Source organism: Bos mutus, chromosome 1 (assembly GCF_027580195.1).
Source record: "Bos mutus isolate GX-2022 chromosome 1, NWIPB_WYAK_1.1, whole genome shotgun sequence".
Taxonomy (NCBI): domain Eukaryota; kingdom Metazoa; phylum Chordata; class Mammalia; order Artiodactyla; family Bovidae; genus Bos; species Bos mutus.
Window position 1 is genome coordinate 57,929,512 of NC_091617.1, and position 18,504 is coordinate 57,948,015.

An 18,504-nucleotide genomic window follows, 5' to 3' on the forward strand; every position below is an offset into this window, starting at 1 on the left:
AGCATCCTTGTCCATTGGGGTCTAAGATGGGAACTTGTCCCTCAGGTTGTAGGTAGGTGAGTGCTGTGCATTCTGGGAATTCTTCCTGTATGAGACAGAAGCCAATTCAAAGTTTGCTCTTGTTGGTTGTGTCTTAAGTGGTGCAAGTAGAAGTGTGCGTTAAGCATGGCTGCTGCCAGCAAAATGGTGCTTTTGTGCAAGTTACAAAAAGATACCCTCTCCTGGCTGGTGAGTTGTAAAAAAGTACCCTCTCTTGGTCTACTCCAGGCTTGGGCGTGAAGCCCTGGCTGAATTCAGTTCCCACACTCCAGCCACAACCAGCACTGCCTCACCTGCCAGCCCCATGTGTGAAGGAGTGTGTGGTGGAGTGTGTAGTTCAGTTCAGTTCAGTCGCTCAGTTGTGTCTGACTCTTTGTGACTCCATGGACTGCAGCACGCCAGGCTTCCCTGTCCATCACCAACTCCCAGAGCTTACTCAAACTCATGTCCATCGAGTCAGTGATGCCATCCAACCATCTTATCCTCTGTTGTCCCCTTCTGCTCCCCGCTTCAATCTTTCCCAGCATCAGGGTCTTTTCAAATGAGTCAGTTCTCCATATCAGGTGGCCAAAGTATTGGGGTTTCAGCTTCAGCCTCAGTCTTTCCAGTGAATATTCAGGACTGATTTCCTTTAGGATGGACTGGTTGGATCTCCTTGCAATCCAAGGGACTTTCAAGAGTCTTCTCCAACATCACAGTTCAAAAGTATCAATTCTTTGGTGCTCAGCTTTTTTTATAGTCCAAATTTCACATTCATACATGACTACTGGAAAAACCATAGCCTTGACTAGATGGACTTTTGTTAGCAAAGGAATGTCTCTGCTTTTAAATATGCTGTTCACTTTGGTCATAGCTTTTCTTCCAAGGAGCAAGAGTCTTTTGATTTCATGGCTGCAGTCACCATCTGCAGTGATTTTGGAGCCCAAGAAAATAAAGTCTTGCACTGTTTCCATTGTTTCCCCATCTATTTGCCATGAAGTGATGGGACTGGATGTCATGATCTTAGTTTTCTGAAGGTTGAGTTTTAAGCTAACTTTTTCACTCTCCTCTTTATCTTTCATCAAGAGGCTCTTTAGTTCTTCTTCACTTTCTGCCATAAGAGTAGTGTCATCTGCATATCTGAAGTTATTGATACTTCTCCTGGCAATCTTGATTCCAGCTTGTGCTTCATCCAATCTAGCACTTCTCATGGTGTACTCTGCATAGAAGTTAAATAAGCATGGTGACAAGATACAGCCTTGATGTACTCCTTTTCCTATTTGGAACCAGTCTGTTGTTCCATGTCAGTTCTATCTGTTGCTTCTTGATCTGCATACAGATTTCTCAGGAGGTAGGTCAGGTGGTCTGGTATTCCCATCTCTTTCAGAATTTTCCATAGTTTGTTGTGATCCACACAGTCAAAGGCTTTGGTGTAGTCAATAAAACAGAAGTAGATGTTTTTCTAGAACTCTCTTGCTTTTTCAATGATCCAATGGATGTTGGCAATTTGATCTCTGGTTCCTCTGCCTTTTCTAAATCCAGCTTGAACATCTGGAAGTTCACAGTTCATGTACTGTTGAAGCCTGGTTTGGAGAATTTTGAACATTACTTTGCTAGCATGTGAGATGAATGCAATTGTGCAGTAGTTTGAGCATTCTTTGGCATTGCCTTTCTTTGGGATTGGAATGAAAACTGACTTTTTCCAGTCAGTCACTGCTGAGTTTTCCAAATTTGCCAGCATATTGAGTGCAACACTTTCACAACATCATCTTTTAGGATTTGAACTAGCTCAACTGGAATTCCATCACCTCCCTAACTTTGTTCATAGCGATGCTTCCTAAGGCCCACTTGACTTCACATTCCAGGAGTGTATAGGCACACCCTCAAAGATAGGAGAGGGTAGGGTTGGAACTAGAAGGCTGGGAGGGGTAGGGTAGGGTTGGAACTAGAAGGCTAGAGGCCCAGAGCCTGTCCTAGAAGCTCTCTTTATGCAGCTCTTCCCTCACTCCTCCAAGGCTGATCTGATTCCATTCTCATGTCCTCTCTGAAGGTGCATATTTGTGGTGTACGCATTGGCTATCCTCAGGCAGGGATCCCTGGATCCAGTTTAATATTCCTTGTTCAAGGCTCTGAAATAAGTACAGCACTGACATTCATGGGTGATGAGGAGCTAGGATGGTATAATTGTTGGGTGGTGGAGGTAGTGATGTAGCAAACCAAACACAGTCCATTATTTCTGTAAATCATACATTTCTGCAAACATGTACTAAATGTCCAGCAATCACACGAAAGGCATAGATGCTATGGGAGGAATTCTGTTCTCAGAGAGCTAAAAATATTATAAAATCCCTAACAATCCTTTTACTTTTTAACAGCTTTTATCAAGATATAATTCACATACCACCCGATTCATCTAAGTATAAAATTAATTTGGGTTTTTTTGGTATGTTTACAGAGTTATACAACTGTTCCCCTTTATTTTTAACACATTCTTTAATGGTATTAGTTTTAGCATTATAGACACATTCTTTGATTTTCCTTCTCAGCATAGCTAGTCAAGTAATAAAAGTCAAGTGATACCAATCAAATGATAAAAGTCAAGACCATTGAGTTGGCTGGTTGGTTTGCAGTATCCTCAGAGGGTTGGGTTTTCACTGGTTACACACATGCAGGGAAGTTTACAGCAGAACTGTGGGTCATGCGAATGTCACACCTGGGCCGTGAGGAGGGCCTGCATCAGGATTCCTGCAAAAGGAGCCTGGCGAGGCCACAACATGTTTACAGAGGAAGCACCATGGGAGGTCAGGGATGACTGAATTAAGCTGTAGACAACTTGGAAGGGCTTCGCAGAAAAGGGGACTGGTGTGATCAGCCTTGGAGCATAAGAGGGCCAGAGGGCAACCCAGAAAGAGATGAGATTGCAAAGGTAGAGTGAGGCCATGTTGTGGAAACCTTTGAATCTTAGACTGTGAAGGTAACTTCCATTTTTATTCCTCAGGCCAAGGTGACTGAAGGGTTTTGAGTAGGGCAGTGGACATTTGGGCTCCAATTCTTGGCGAATAATTCTGAGCATGGTTGAAGGGCCAATTAGGAAGCTGTGGGAGGTCATGGGAGCCTAAAAGAAGCAGGTGAGGTAAGAAAGGAAAGATGGGGCATATTTAGAAAACATTTCAGAGACAGAGTCTATAAGCACTGATTGTTTAGCTACATTGGTGTATGTAAACAAGGAGATGAGGAAGAGAAAGGAGCTGAACAAAATCCAAGATTCCAGAAGAATGATGTTGCCAATGAGAGATCATCAAGTCAAGATGGTTTGGTGCTTTGATGGTTTGGTTTTTAACATTTCGCCTCATAGGAGCCAGTGGTATATCCAGGTAGCAATGTGGTCTGGATATCAGATTAGAGGTGAGGTTGGAGATTTGAGGAGGCTTAGCACAAAGCCTGTGATTATTAACTTGGGAATCAGATAGACATGAATTCAAATCCTGGCACTGCTTCATACTAGCTGTGTGACTTGGGAAAACTTCTTCATTATTCCAAGAAGCTGGAAATGAAGCTAATAATATTACCTAAGGGTTATTGTATCACCACCTCGATGGACATGAGTTTGAGTTAACTCCGGGAGTTGGTGATGGACAGGGAAGCCTGGCATGCTGCAGTCTATGGGGTTGCAAAGAGTCGGACACAACTGAGCAGCTGAACTGACTGGCTGAAGGGTTGTTGTGAAAACAAAATGGGTTAAGGTTTTGACATGCCTTAGCACAATGTGGTAAATTCTCAGTAGAAGGCAGATTTTACTTGGGGTCAAGTGTTGAAGTTATGGAGTGGATGGATAAAATTCTGGGAGAAAGAGTGTAGGAAGAAAAGAGGTAGACAGGAAGTAGGAAAAGGGGAGATGGAGGCGCTTGACCGGCCACAGAGGCCACAGGCTGGAAAGCGACCTTTTCCCAGGGTGCTCCGCAGCTCTGGAGATGTCCATGGGAGCCATGACAAATCTGACTCAGGATGGAGGAAGGGACAGAGGAGAGGAAACATGAAAAGAAGGGAAGAGAGGCGCAGAGCACCCCAGAGCTGGGGCAGGACACGCTTAGGGCTAGAAAGTGATGCCATTCTGATGGAATACACACAGGCTCGGGTCAAAATCACAGAAGTCCACTCCAGCGACCAAAAGACAATTCTAAAACACATCATTCTTGTTTTTCTTAAATTCTATGAGGGAAATACATATTTAACAAACAGGTCATGGCCACAGTTTCTGCAGTTACCTTTCTCCTTCATCCACTCCTCTCTCTGTCCTCACAGATACTCCCAAACTTTTCTCTCTCCTCTCTGTCTTTTGTCCCTGGCCCTGTTGTCTCCCTCCCTTTACCAAAAACAAACAAAATAGCAGCAGGAACATTTTCTCCTAATCTCACCTCCCTATCTCTCTGCTTTCTCCCTACAAAGTTAAGATTCATGAAAGCCTCAAGGATGGTGGAAAAGTAAAACCAGAATCCTCCTTGGGGATCTGCGGTAAAGGAAAACTTCCAGAATAGTTATTTCTCTTCTATCACAGGAGTTTCATCTCACCTACAAACCATCGTTTAAAAGAAAAAGAGAGAAAAGAAAATGTCCCATGTTAAGCTGCACTCACAATGACCCCCGTGCCCTAGATGCCGAGCCTGTGCCTTCAACACAGCAAGGGCAGCTTCCCTAGGTGGGGTCCCTCACCACCTGACCTAGTCACCTCTCTCCTAAGCCTGGAAGGAAAGCCCAGCCTTACCTGTCGATGCTGATGGCACAGAGGTTCAGGATGCTGGCTGTGCACATCATGACATCCAGGGTGACGAAAACATCGCAGCAAACTCGGCTGAAATTCCAGACCCCACCTGTCACCTGGGCATCAGAGACAAGGATGTTAGTGTTTCCTCCCAACAAAGGGACAGCAACCCAATCGACTCTACTGCCTTCCCTGGGCTGTCCTGAACAGACGGAGACATGTCATCTCTGTGGGTACCACCTCATCACCAAGGGTAGGCAGACCTTGAGTGAATGTCAGGGTGCCTAAGATTGCTTGCCTGAGAAAGGTCAAATTGGCGGAATGTCAGTACTGAAATGGATCTTCTGAATCAAATATTCCAGCATTTCTCAAAGTGCAGTCCTCAGTGGGGTGCTCATTAAAGACGTAGATTTCTGAACCCTTTCCTGGACCAACTGAGTCACAGTGTCTGGATCTAGGGCCCATGAATCATCTTTTTAAAATGAACACTCCCCACCCATCACACCAAGGTTTGTGAATCACTGATCTGTTTCAACTACAGTCTCTTGATGAAAGTGAAAGAGGAGAGTGAAAAAGTTGGCTTAAAACTCAACATTGAAAAAATGAAGATCATGGCAACTAGTCCCATCACTTCATGGGAAATAGATGGGGAAACAGTGGAAACAGTGTTAGACTTTATTTTTTAGGGCTCCAAAATCACTGTAGATGGTGACTGCAGCCATGAAATGAAAAGACTCTTGCTCCTTGGAAGAAAAGCTATGACCAATTGAATAGCATATTAAAAAGCAGAGACATTACTTTGCCAACAAAGGTCCATCTAGTCAAGGCTATGGTTTTTCCAGTGTCATGTATGGATGTGAGAGTTGGACTATGAAGAAAGCTGAGTGCCAAAGAATTGATACTTTTGAACTGTGGTGTTGGAGAAGACTCTTGAGAGTCCCTTGGACTGCAAGGAGATCCAACCAGTCCATCCTAAAGGAAATCAGTCCTGAATATACATTGGGAGGACTGAGGCTGAAGCTGAAACTCCAATACTTTGGCCACCTGATGTGAAGAACTGACTCATTGGAAAAGACCCTGATTCTGGGAAAGATTGAAGGCAGGAGGAGAAGGAGACAACAGATGTTGAGATGGTTGGATGGCATCGATGAGTCGATGGACATGAGTCTGAGTAAACTCCGGGAGTTGGTGATGGACAGGGAGGCCTGGCGTGCTGTGATTCATGGGGTCACAAAGAGTCGGAAACAATTGAGGTTGAGCTCATTGTGGTTAAGTGATGTGCCCATAGACGCACAGCTCATGGTAAAAGAGCTTGGGTGACTGCCAGATGTGTGCGCTGTGCCAAGACTACCTCTTCGAAGCCCTCCACCCAGTGGAGAGCTCACCCTGTTCAGGAAATAAACCGAGAACACATTTTTCATAAACCTTCCCTCCACAATAAAAGTCTATCTGGCTTCTGGTTTTAAAGCTTGGAAGATTTAACAGCATCTGTAAGAGACTATGTAAAATCAGTCTGTGCCAGTGCTCCTGCCTTCATCACCATGGTCCTGCTCACCAAGACGTGGAGGGGAAAGGTGCGTCCAGGGCATTGGAAAGGGGCCCAGATCCTCTTTACTGCTCACAGAATCAGAGAAGATGGTTCTGACCTCACGCATGTACACATGTGTTCCGAGCTCCATAACTCTTCCGAGTAACGTATATAAATAAGTCAGGAATTTAGATGATTTAAGTTATATTCTAGCACCTTTCTACTTTATTAAAAAAATTTTTTTTTTTTTTTACATAAGCTAATTGAGCCAGAGAGATATGTCAGGGAGACTATCACTTTCATGCACAAATGCCTCTTGGGGCCCAGAGGCTTTTGTGCTCTTGCCAGCTTCCAGCCCCTGGGGCTGCCATTCTTGGGCACCATGGGTCTCAAGGGAAAACTGTGAGGCTGGCCCCCTAGGCTTAGCTGGGTGTTCATGATAGCTCTGCTGGCAGGTCAAATGGCTATTTAAGAGAAAGGTGGGTGAAACATAGATTCAGTAGCCTCTGAAGTAGCTTCTAAGGAAAAAATGGCCAACAATAGTGCACGAAAATGCTGTTGTTCCTCTAATTTTTCTCATCCAGGAGGCTTCTTATATCACCAGACCACTTCACTGGGTATCCTTGTTTTATGGCATTAATGTACGTTCCTGAAAGGCTCTCTCTGTTTCCCCTCCACTAATAACTTTTCCCCATAGAATTATTTCCTTTTCAGCATTTGATCTTTTCCTTATATTTGGTCATCTCTAGGCTCTAGTATGAGAAACTCTGACCAAAAGTATTTTAAGAGCAACAATGAAAAGTTCAAACTAGTGATGAAGTCATCATTTTTGTTCATTTAGTTGTGGATTTACTTTCTCTCTTTTAGTCCAGTCATTTGGTGCTATGTAAATAAAAGCCTAATAATGAATATATACGAATTCTGAAAATGAAACATTTTTTAAAGGGACATCCTTTTAAGGCAGCCAGGAGAATAGAAGAGGGTTTTGCTCAGTCCATAGGACAGTTCTATGCTATAAAAGCTTCTTGCAAAAGGTGAAATTTGTATGTGGCAGTGTGTTAGTCACTCGGTTGTGTCTGACTCTCTGTGACTGTGTGGTTTGTAGCCCGCCAGGCTCATCTGTCCATGGCATTCTCCAGGCAAGAATTCCGGAGTGGGTTGCCATTCCCTCTTCCAGGGGATCTTCCCAATTCCAGGATCAAACCTGAAGGCAGAATCTGCATTGCAGGCAGATTCTTTACTGTCTGAGCCACCAGGGAAATTTGTATGCTAAATCTCTTTTAACATCTCTTTGTATGCTAATCTCTTTATGTAACTTAAATTGGGGGAAACCATTTTTTTGGGGGGTGAAATTGTGAGTGCCTGTTTATGTGTGTTGGGGGACTGTGTAAGTGAGAGAGGATCATTAGAAGAGTAGCAAACCCCAGGCTTGCTGGATGTCCTGTTTATTCATTCATTTATCCATAACACAAGTACCTGCAAAACTCCTATTGGTTCATTAGAGGAGGGTATATTATGTGTTGTTTAAAAAGAGTTCTTCAGGCCCCATCCTTGTAGAGTACTGAAGAAGCAAGGCATTCTAAATAAAAGAGATCATCATGAGATCCTAATATTTTTAATAAAAGCTAACATTTATTGAGAACTCAGTCTATGTGGGTCACCAATCCACATGACCCATTGCAGAAATTTCTGTAACTTTGGAATTTTATCCCTGAGTTGTTGTTTTTTTTTTAACTGTATGTGCTCTCAAAGCTTTTTGAGGACAAATTATACACTTATTTGATAGGAGATTAAATGACTGCTACTTAATCAATCTGATAGGAGCAAGGAGTTTTTCTTGTTTGCTGCTGCATCCCTCTCCTAGAGGAATCCCAGCCTGCAAATACACTCTGACAGGATGAAGGGTCTCTGACATAATCTGTGTTAATACTAACAATTACATCATGGCCTCTGTGGCTGGTTATTGTCCTGCGAGAGAGGACTGTTGTTATCTTCATTGCTGAGAAAGAGGCTAATGTTTGACGAGGTGCAGCGCCTTGGCCCAGGAAGGCATGGCTCTAGAGACAGACTGGGCACTGGAATGTAGATGGTTACGCGTCGCTGTATGGGGGTGTCGGGTGAGGAGGGGGCAGCTGTGGAAAGGGATGGAAGTGGGTGGACACAAGGAGGAAGAGAAAACCATGTGCTCATCAGGGAATTTTGTGGCACAGACCACATCACCCCGCTTCCAGGGAATGGGAGACCTTCTGATTGCTTGCATCCCAGGGTTGCAGAAAAACAGTGCAAAACAGTGGGGGCCCGCAGACTTTGGAGCTAGTGAAGTATATACCGGGCAGGTCCCTGGTTTCTTGAGCTCCTCAGGGCCAAAGCGCTCAAGCTGTCCTCTGGCTTCCAGGCCTCCACTGGGCTACCCCATTCTGGCTCTCCTCTCCTCCCGTCTCCAACTCTGCCAGCAAAATACTCACTCTCCCCTTGATCTCAGCTCAGTGTCAAGAAGAAAACAACCTGATTAGCTATTTAAGTAATTCCCGCTAAGGTGCCATCACCTGGCCTTCTCTGGCGCTTGCTCGTCAAGATGTGTCTGTAATTGGTGGTATGTATAATGAAAATACCTTTATTTTCTTAAAATGAGTCCTCCACACCAAGTAAATAATAGTGAACAATCAGTAGCAGCCAAAAACATGCTAAGTAACTCTCACAGCAACCCAATGAGGTAAATATTCTTTCCAATTTATAGATAAAGAAATAGGAGTCTGAGAGGGGTTGAATAATTTGCCTAAGGACACATAGCTAGTAAAAGTAGCTGGAATTTCAAACCTTAATGTTAACCATGACTCTGTTTTGCCGCTCAGAGGTCAGCACCTTGCCACGCTGCTTCTGAGACATGTACAATGTAACTCCATTCGCATATCACAGGAGGGGGAAGACTTGGCCTTGGTCCATCCATCCACCCACGTGTCCGGTGTTTATTGAGGGCCCATTATGGGGCTGACGCTTTGCTGGGGTGGGTGTACTGAAATGAATTAAACTTGTGAGATGAATTAAACTGTATTGTGAGGCCAGAATATAGTGCGTGTGGAGGTGGGGGATGGCAGGGGGTGGTGGGGAAGCGGGAAGTCATGTGTGATTGGGAAGGGGTGAACTGAAGGCCCGGGAGAGGCACACTAAGAAAATATCTATGATAAGTGCTGACAGTGAGATGAGTACAGTGTTGGGAGAAAATGGAAGGTAAAGTGATTTTTGAAATTAAAGCAGGAGAAAAGCAGAAAAAAGAAATCTGATTGATTTAAGGCTTTTTAAGAGATGTGATTCTACCTTTCCCCTAAATTTTAATGAATAACTCACTTCAGAATTAAACAGCAGCCAGGTGGTGTTACTCTCACTTGCTAATGAATATAACTGACTCCCTTTGGCAATACAGAAGGAGGGGGAGCAGGAGAGTGTCTTCAGGTACAGAAGTTGGCTATTGATTTTCAACAGGCACAGCCTACGGCAGCATTTCCCAAATTCACTGATAAGGCAGCATTTTCCAAATCACCTGAGGCTCTTGTTAAAATGATTTTTAGGCTGCATTCAGGATAATAAATACCTCCAGTGATTCATGCTGTCTGGAGGTTTGGGAAATACTGGTCCACAGGATGTTGTGGGAGGGCGGGGCATGACTTTATCTTCCGAAATGGTCATCCCTAAAGAATATATGTGTATATATGTCCCTAAAGAATATATGTATAATATATGAATATATTTGTGTGTATAATGAAGTCAATTTGCTATATGGCAAAAATTACCACAACATTGTAAATCAACAGTATTTAATAAAACAAAAAATATTAAAAGAAAAAGAAATGGTTGTCCTAGGGCTCCTGAAGCATCCTTTATCCCTTGGGTGCCTTTGACCTTATAGTTCTTTCTCAGAAGAGTGTTTTAAATGCATAAAATAAAATACAATGAATCACAAAGGATATCAATTATATCAAACTGTAGTTACAAATTTTTTAAAAATATATGTGATTCTTTAATAATGCATTAAATGACAAGACCTAGGTACAGGCCTCAAATTCCTATAGTTTCAGAGTACTGATGAGTGTAAATGCTATTTTGGTGTCTGTAAAAACTGTCATGTGATTTGAAAATATAAATATCTGTAACTTCTACTGGTGACACAAAGGATTTCTTCTGCTGTGGGTTGATGCTGACATTCATAATTGAAGGAAATGCTTAATTTTGGTTTAGTGAAAATAAAGAAGTAATTTTGTTTATATCCAAGTTGATGGACTCCCCAGATTAAGAATTTCTGCTCTAAGGGTGGAATTTTAGTTTTGGGGAGATATCCAAGGGGTAGATATGGAATTACTTCTCTGATTAGCCTCTTCATTCGATTTTTGTTTGCCGCAGTCCAGTTTGGTACATTTAGGGTAGACCCATCAGTCTGTATTTTGAACAAGCAGCTCCCTGTCATGAAGGTTTAGCTCAACCCTGAGGCCCATTCCCACAGAGAATCCTGGTCACTAGGATATTGCCAGAGATTTCTTGAGGTTGGATGACACTTTAGAAATGACAGCAGAGGGACTTCCCTGGTGATCCAGTGGCTAAGACTCCTCATTCCCAATGCAGGGGGCCTGAGTTTGATCCCTGGTGGTGGAACTAGATCCTACATGCCACAGCTAAGACCTAGCACAGCCAAATAAATAAATATATATTAAAAGAAAAAAAGAAATGACAGTAGAAACACTCTCCAAGTCCCTCCAGCTTTGTAGTCTATGACTTCCATCAAAATCCAGTTTGGTGAAGAGACTCCTGGTGTTTTTGTTTCCAGAGCTTAAATAGCTGTCATTTGGAGGTTTTGGACAATGGTGAAATTTTCCTTTAAAAAGTCTTTATTTTTAATAATCAGGATCATTACAAGGTCCAACGGCACCTCTCTCCCCAGAATAGCGCTGTTCTTTTCTGTCACCATCTTCTGGCCTGGACTGTGCTCTCTGTGATGAGCGCTCCTGCCTGAACCCACTCGGCACTTTTTTGCTTGTTTATATTACCTAATCCTTGAATCTTTCCTTCAGTCCACACTGGGACCCAAATACTCTTTGGTTAGCATTCTCAATGTTCCCCTGGCTGCTTACGCTGCCTTTCTGCCCTGATACAAGTGCATTAAACATCACAAAAGGTGCTTAACCGAGTGGAACAAGATGGGATGTTTGTGCTTGGAGAAGGAGCTCTAAACAGACTGCGGCTTCTAAAGCAGGAAATTAAAAACCTGAGAGGGAATCTGAGATAGAACTATTTGGTATAGCCCAGAAAAGAGTTTTCATAAAAATGCTGCAAACTGAATTAAAGAGATGGCCAGATCCCTCTGGAATATAATGTACTCTGAGGTCACCTGAGTGATTTTTGTCCTCAACTTCTCTGCCAGGCCTGAGGACAGAGAAATCTGAAGAAGGGTAGTGACTGGCCCCCTCTCAGTTCAGTTCAGTTCAGTTGCTTGGTCATGTCCGACTCTTTGCGACCCCATGAACCGCAGCATGCCAGGCCTCCCGGTCCATTACCAACTCCCGAAGTTCACTCAAACTCATGTGCATCGAGTTGCTGATGCCATTCAGCCGTCTCATCCTCTGTCGTCCCCTTCTCCTCCTGCCTCTAGTCCCTTTTAATATATTGTCCCAGCCCAGCCTTCTTGTGTGCCTTCACAATGAAAATGGTACCCATGAAAGCCACTGTGGTGCATTCTTGCTGACAGTGTTCCTTCTTCTTTCCAATTGCCCTTGGAGTCTACTGGGAATCCCTGTGATTCCTGAGCAGTTGATGTGTTCTATGGAAGGTACACATAACCTGTGCCAAACTGGTTATTCTCTTCAGTGATTAATTCAGAGAAAATCGTGTGCCATAAACCAATCCAATCCAAGTACATCTGGATACTTCTAATAGAAATTCTGGGATATAGATATTCTCTCTTGCTGTGAATGGCATGGTGTGCAATGTGAGGTCTATAGCTTACCCTTTGCCAAAGGATAAGGCCAGTATATGGAAGAAGACAAAGCTGAAAGAATTGTAGAGAGATGGAACTGGCACCCTGTTCAAACTGTGCCTGCAGTCCACCCTACCACAGGACAGGAGAGCCAGTGCATCGAAAGACAAACAATGTTCATTGTTTAAGTCAACTGGAGTTAAGGTTCCTTTTACTTACAAATTGAAGTGTATTAACTAAGATACTTATAGATCGCACTTTAGTTATCAGAGCACTTTTTCAGTTGATGACAGTTGAGCCTAAATCAACCCTTTGAGTTAGGGAAAGCGTAGCTGTCATTTTCATTTTATTCATGTATCTCCATGCCTTCTGACTCCCAATTCTGAGTCATTCTCATAGCATGACTGTATCAAAATAACATTCATCCCAGTGAATTCCAGCGGAAGCACAAAGTTATATGACATTTTATTGCCTATCTCTCCCCCACATCTTGTTTTAATAAAACCCACATTTTCACTTTTTCTTTTCTATCCTCCTTGTAACTAAAGTTGGCCTTATATTCTGGTTCTGGCCAATTAGACTGAAATGAAGTCCCTTAGAGAGATGTTTAAGCTACTCCAGGAAAGGATTTTTTTTTTTCTTTCCCTGCTGTCCCCACCCATCCTATTTTTGAATATGGCCATGATGCTGAGGGCAATAGTAGCCCTCTTGTGAGCAGCATGAGGAAGTGAGTCGGTTTACCAAGGATGGTGAACAGAAAGAATGGGAGAGTCTGGTCCTTGATGACACCTGAGGCAGCTGACTCAATACCCACACAACCCCTTCCTCCAGAATTCGGATTATTTAAGAAAAGTAACTCCTATTTGTTTAAGCCACAGTGAGTCAAATTTTCCAATATTTACAGCCAAAACATTCGTAACTCAAACAAACTGGTGTCTGGCATGATGAGCCAGTTTTCCTTTGAAGGAGGAGGTCTGGCCAATGTGAGCCAATATTCCCTTCAAACAGTATGGATGCATTCAAATCAAAGTACAGGAAGCTGGGAATTTGACAGTTAATTTTGCACTCTCATGGTGTCTTCTCATATTCATCCTGTCCCCCTGGGGACCCTCAGGCCCACAGTAGTCTCTATGGTCAACACCGCATCCTTTACTCCTCTTTCCTCTTTGGTATGATCTTGTAATTACTAGACCAGCTACCCAAACTGTATTGTCATTAAGACAAGTTAGTGGGAGTAACAGTTTGTTCTTCCCTGAGACACATGGATTTATATATTCATGATTCCTTTAAGAGCTCAAAGTGCTCTTATTTCTCTTTAACCACCCAGTCTGCTTCTGAAGTCCACAAGAAGCTGACATTTAAGACTAAGGAAAATATACAGACTGGGGTAGGGTAGGGAGACCTGATCCTCTGGAATAGAATCTTCTGTTATCTTAATTGGTTGTCTGTTAATGATAGTTACTTAATGCCATATTTTGTCTTTTGTTGAGGCAGGCCCTTAGTTGACTGTTGGAAAAAGTGATGCAGAGTTATTGAGTTGCATTTACTACAGCCTTGAAGAAAATGGGTAGGACCAAAAAGAGGCCACAAAGCCTATTTCCCAGTGGAGAGATGTCTTTGCTCCTCCAAATCTTTTTGGTTTGATTTCAGACTTACGTGACCATCCTCTTGACCACTGAATGCCTGCTTGTTGTAAATAATCTGTTGGACAGAGGGTGTATTGGTTTTGATGAGGAGAAACAAGAGCTTCTCCAGTGGAGAAAGCCAGAGATATAACCTGCAGGGAGTCCACTAAGGCCTTTGGAGAGAATTCATGCTGGCCTTCTGCAGACTCAGGTGCTCCTCTACGCTCAGCAGTAGAGTGGGGGCACCATCCATATTGGCGGTTGGGGCCAGAAGGGGATACAGTGAGTGTCTAGTGTGGGAAAGTCACACTGTCCATCTCCTATACCAGTATCTACAGAGATTCTCCAACCATGATCCATCCAGAGTCCTGGAAACAATCACAGATGGACAGCTAAAGAAGGCCTAAGTGCACAGACACCAAAAGCCTGGTTTTATTTCAGATGCAATTAAGATGCTTATCAGAGGGAAGGTTCTCTTCCTGCATTTTTTCTGACATTCGTCCTTCTGAAAGACTGAAGAAATCCTTATAGTGTATAGGGATAGACAGAAACACTTTTGAGTGGCGTGTGGGGATGTTCTGAAGTGTTGACTAATCCATCCACACTGGGTTATGGCCACTAAAGTCTTCCTCTCTCTTGAATAGAAATATACGCTTCTAACTCCTTTTCAGTATCATTATTAAGAAGTGAAAGTAAATAGTTCATTGTAACAATAGATGTAGCTGCAGATGGTGTAAGCAGAAATGGTCTATCTAACGCATACTGTGAAGAGCAGATTCATTTAACCATTCATACATCAAGTATTTATTTAGCACATATTATGTGCCAAGTAGTGTATCTGGACTATGGGGAAAAAGGACAAAGACATGGTTTATAATTTCAAGAATGTTTCTAATTGGGTTAGGAGGGCATGGCAACCCACTCCAGTATTCTTGCCTGGAGAATCCCCATGGACAAAGGAGCCTGGTGGCTTACAGACCATGGGGTCACAAAGAGTTGGACACGACTTGAGTGACTAAGCACAGCAATTGAGTTGATGGAAAAGTCGAGATAATCACAAGATCCTTTACCATCAGGAACATCCTAATGGAAAAATAAATGCATAGTTTTTACTCTGAGTATTCCCTTAGCCTTGAAATCTATCCCAGTCAGCCTAGTTGCTTTTATTCTTGAATTTCCTTTTCTGTCTTCTTGATTTTGTTCCTTTATCTCTCCCCGTTGAGATCATAAGTCTAATTTTAGTTCCCAGTCATTCTTTAATATGGTTACTCGGGTAAGCAGTCTGTGTTCGAGGTTTTTGCTCTCCTGTGATATGTCATACTTAATTAACTGTCATCTTCACTATTAATATTAACTGAGATATTAATTTGATGAATTTTAATTTCTCTTAATCATGGCATCATTTTGAGCCTTCATTGGGTACCTCTTTAGAATGATATGCAGTGCAGAGGAGAAATATTAATAGTGTATTAAGTATTTTTTAAAAACTCCTTAGTAATTGCATGTTTTCCTGGTAGGAATGTCTGTTTCTTGAACAGGTGTGGGCACCCCGATTTCCTTGTTAGCAAATGGATGTTTTGTCTTGATCACCTCCTGACTCTGTTTTGCACTTTCCAATGAAAATACTTTCAAATTTAAGAAATGTTTCTCTCTGGAAGAATTCTCCAGGGTCTGCTGCATTATCTAACGGGTGAGGGCTCTGTACTATTAATGGAGGCATCGAAAATAAAAATTTGGTCTTTTCCTGTGGAAGCAGAGTGTGGAGAACTGGTACCCAGGGGGAAAGTGCTGAGTCTAAGGGCAACTGAGCCATCAGAAGTCTGATCCGTTCGCAGACTGTTCTTTCTCTCTTTTTTTCTCATTTTCTCTGCTCTGTTTCTCTTACCTTCCCATCCCCCTTTCCTGTTTCCTCTTATTCAGTAAAAAAGATTTCGTTAAAAAAGAATTCCTCTGCCCTCGCCGCACACCCTCACCCCTACGTATTAGTATATTGAACACTTATGAGGAGGCCGCTGGACTGCCTCCCCCAGCCCTCCACGTCTTTGCAGCGTGACTGACACGGGGAGCAAACCTGGTGCGGTTTTTAGGATGAATCCCGTTTCTCAAGTCCAGTCACCTGGATGCTGGAGGCCCGGGGAAGAATCATTCCCAGCTCCCTGTTTCTGACGTGGGCAAGTAATGCTGCAATAAATGCTGCTCTCAGGACCTTCAGTTCCCTCGTGAAAGGGAGAGTAACAGGAACTCTCCTTCCTTCCCAGACCCTGGATCACGGCTGGGAGCATTCAGAGCCCAGGCGCCAGATGCTCAGGGACGACAAAGACAAGCATGGTCACATGGGCAGCTTGCACGCGTGACCCACTCACCTCCAGGTACACCACCCAGGGCATCACCAGGGTGGCCACCAGCAGGTCCGCCACGGCCAGGCTCACCACCAGGTAGTTGGTGGTGGTCTGCAGGGCCCGTTCCTTCAGCACAGCCACACACACCAGAACATTGCCGAAGACGATGGCCAGGATGAGTGCGCAGTAGGAGAGGGCGTAGTAGGCGTGTGGGCGGGCCCGGCCGGCCCCTGTGGAGTTCTCTGCTGCACAGGTCGCGTTGATGTGGCCCCCCAGCTGGTTGAGAGGTGCCATCGCCCCGAGGGAGTGGGGTAACCCCCACGCGTTTCCTGGGAGGAGATAGAAAACAATGTCAGTCAAGTTAGACTCTTTGGAGTTTGACTTGCTTGGGTACATTTTTCAATTTATTTCTTCAACAGATATTTTATTGAGCACTTTCTATATGCCAGACACTATTCCAAGCCCTGGATATACAGCACCGAGAGAAGGGATAAAACCTCCTGCCTTTGTGAAGCCTCCATTCCAGAGGAGAAGACAGTAGTAAGATAAATAAAACATGTGGTATGTTTGATGAAGGTCTTCACAGGTGGCTCAGGGGTGGCTCTTGCCAATGCAGGGGATGCAGGTTCCGTCTCTGAGTGGGGGAGTTCCCCTGGAGAAGGAACTGGCAGCCCACTCCAGTATTCTTGCCTGCAGAATTCCACAGACAGAGGAGCCTGATAGGCTACAGTTCATGGGGTCACAAAAGAGTCAGACACAACTTAGAGACTAAAAAAAATGACAACAGTGTGTTCAATGATGATATGTATTTTGAAGAACAATAAATTAGGGAAAGAGGTGAGGACAGGGTGAGGATTGTGTGTGTGTGCAATTCTCTGCTAGTGTGGGGAAGTCACAGTGTCCATCTCCTATACCAACATCTAGATGGACGTTGTGACTTTCCCACACTAGACACCCAGTAAGTGGTCGGAGTGCAGTTTTTGACTTGAGTGATCAGGAAGCCCTCAGGGAGATGGTGACCACTGAGTCATGACTTGGAGGACCTGAGGAAGCCGACTGCACAGAGCCAAGCAGGAGGAACAGCAGGTACAGAAGGCAGCGGCTGGTGGGTGGAAGGGGCTGCAGGGAGACCAGTGTGCCTGGAGCCAGGTGAGGCAGGGGCAGAGTGGAAGGGTGTGGTTGAGAGGTCATGCAGGGCCCTTGAAAGAACCTCACTTGGGCTCTGAGTGAGCTGGGTAGCCACTGCAGGATTACAACCCCAAGTCTACCACTTCCTAACTCTGGGGACTTGGGCACGTCACTTCAGCTTGCTGAGCTTCATTTCCCTCCTCTGTGAAATGGGGAAATAATGGAACTTGTCCAAATAGGGATTTTGTGAAGATTAAATGAGTTATAATATATGTAAGACATTGATAGCCATGCCCAGCACCTAGAAAGTGATGTGTCAGCTTTTTTTCTCTGATTGGTCCTTTTCTCTTAGCTTCCCACTCCCCTTTCCTTATTCCCCTCCCACTCTACCCTCCTCCCATTGCCTGCATTTGCCAGCTCCCCTGCCTCCCTCTGTCTCTCTTTACTTCCTTCAGTCTACCATTCTTTCTCCTGGGTCTTAGGTAGTAGGACATGGTGGTTTTGGAGACCGGATTATGGGAGAAAGTCTGAAGAGTAATGGGGTTTAGAGGCAGTATAATGGTTTTTATATTTAGGAAAAATCCATGTGTGGAATTTTATTTGAAACCTCCTAATGATTTCATTTTATATTTTTGCCTGTGCCGCTTCTGGAATCTTAGTTCCCAGACCAGGAAGTGAACCCACACCACGGCATTGAAAATGCCGGGTCCTAACCACTGGTACGTGCCTGCAAGTTGCTTTCTGTCAAACTCATTGTGACCATATGGACTGCAGCCCACCAGGCTCCTCTGTCCATGGGATTCTCCAGGCAAGAATACTGAAGTGGGTTGCCATGCCCTCCTCCAGGGGATCTTCCCAATGCAGGGATTGAAACTGTGTCTCCTGCAGCTCTAGCATTGCAGGCCGGTTCTTTACCGTTGAGCAACTGGGGAAGCCCCCTAACTACTAGATGACCAGGGAATTCCTGAAACTTCCTAATTTTTAAAGACTTATTACTAATTTAAAAAATATTTAAGCCTTATGAAGTCTCCCATCCCCCCCAAAAAATTCCCACATCCATGGGTCAATGAACCATATGTCACCAGTTTTTGATCTCTGACCTAGTTCAATCATCTCACTTTTCAAACAGGGAAATTGAGATGTAG

The 18,504-nt window shown here is 43.9% G+C and overlaps 1 protein-coding gene across 1 annotated transcript in view; it reads right to left on the reverse strand.

Annotated features, from left to right (window-relative positions):
• DRD3 (dopamine receptor D3) overlaps window positions 1-16,525 on the reverse strand; it is a 48,150-nt gene extending 31,625 nt beyond the window's left edge. Inside the window, exons 1-2 of the mRNA XM_070374335.1 lie at window positions 16,256-16,525; window positions 4,781-4,893 (exon numbers count right to left, since the gene is read on the reverse strand). Of these exons, the coding sequence (XP_070230436.1) occupies window positions 4,781-4,893; window positions 16,256-16,525 (383 nt within the window). The remainder of the gene's footprint in view (window positions 1-4,780; window positions 4,894-16,255) is intronic.
• Between the last annotated feature and the right edge of the window lie 1,979 nt (window positions 16,526-18,504).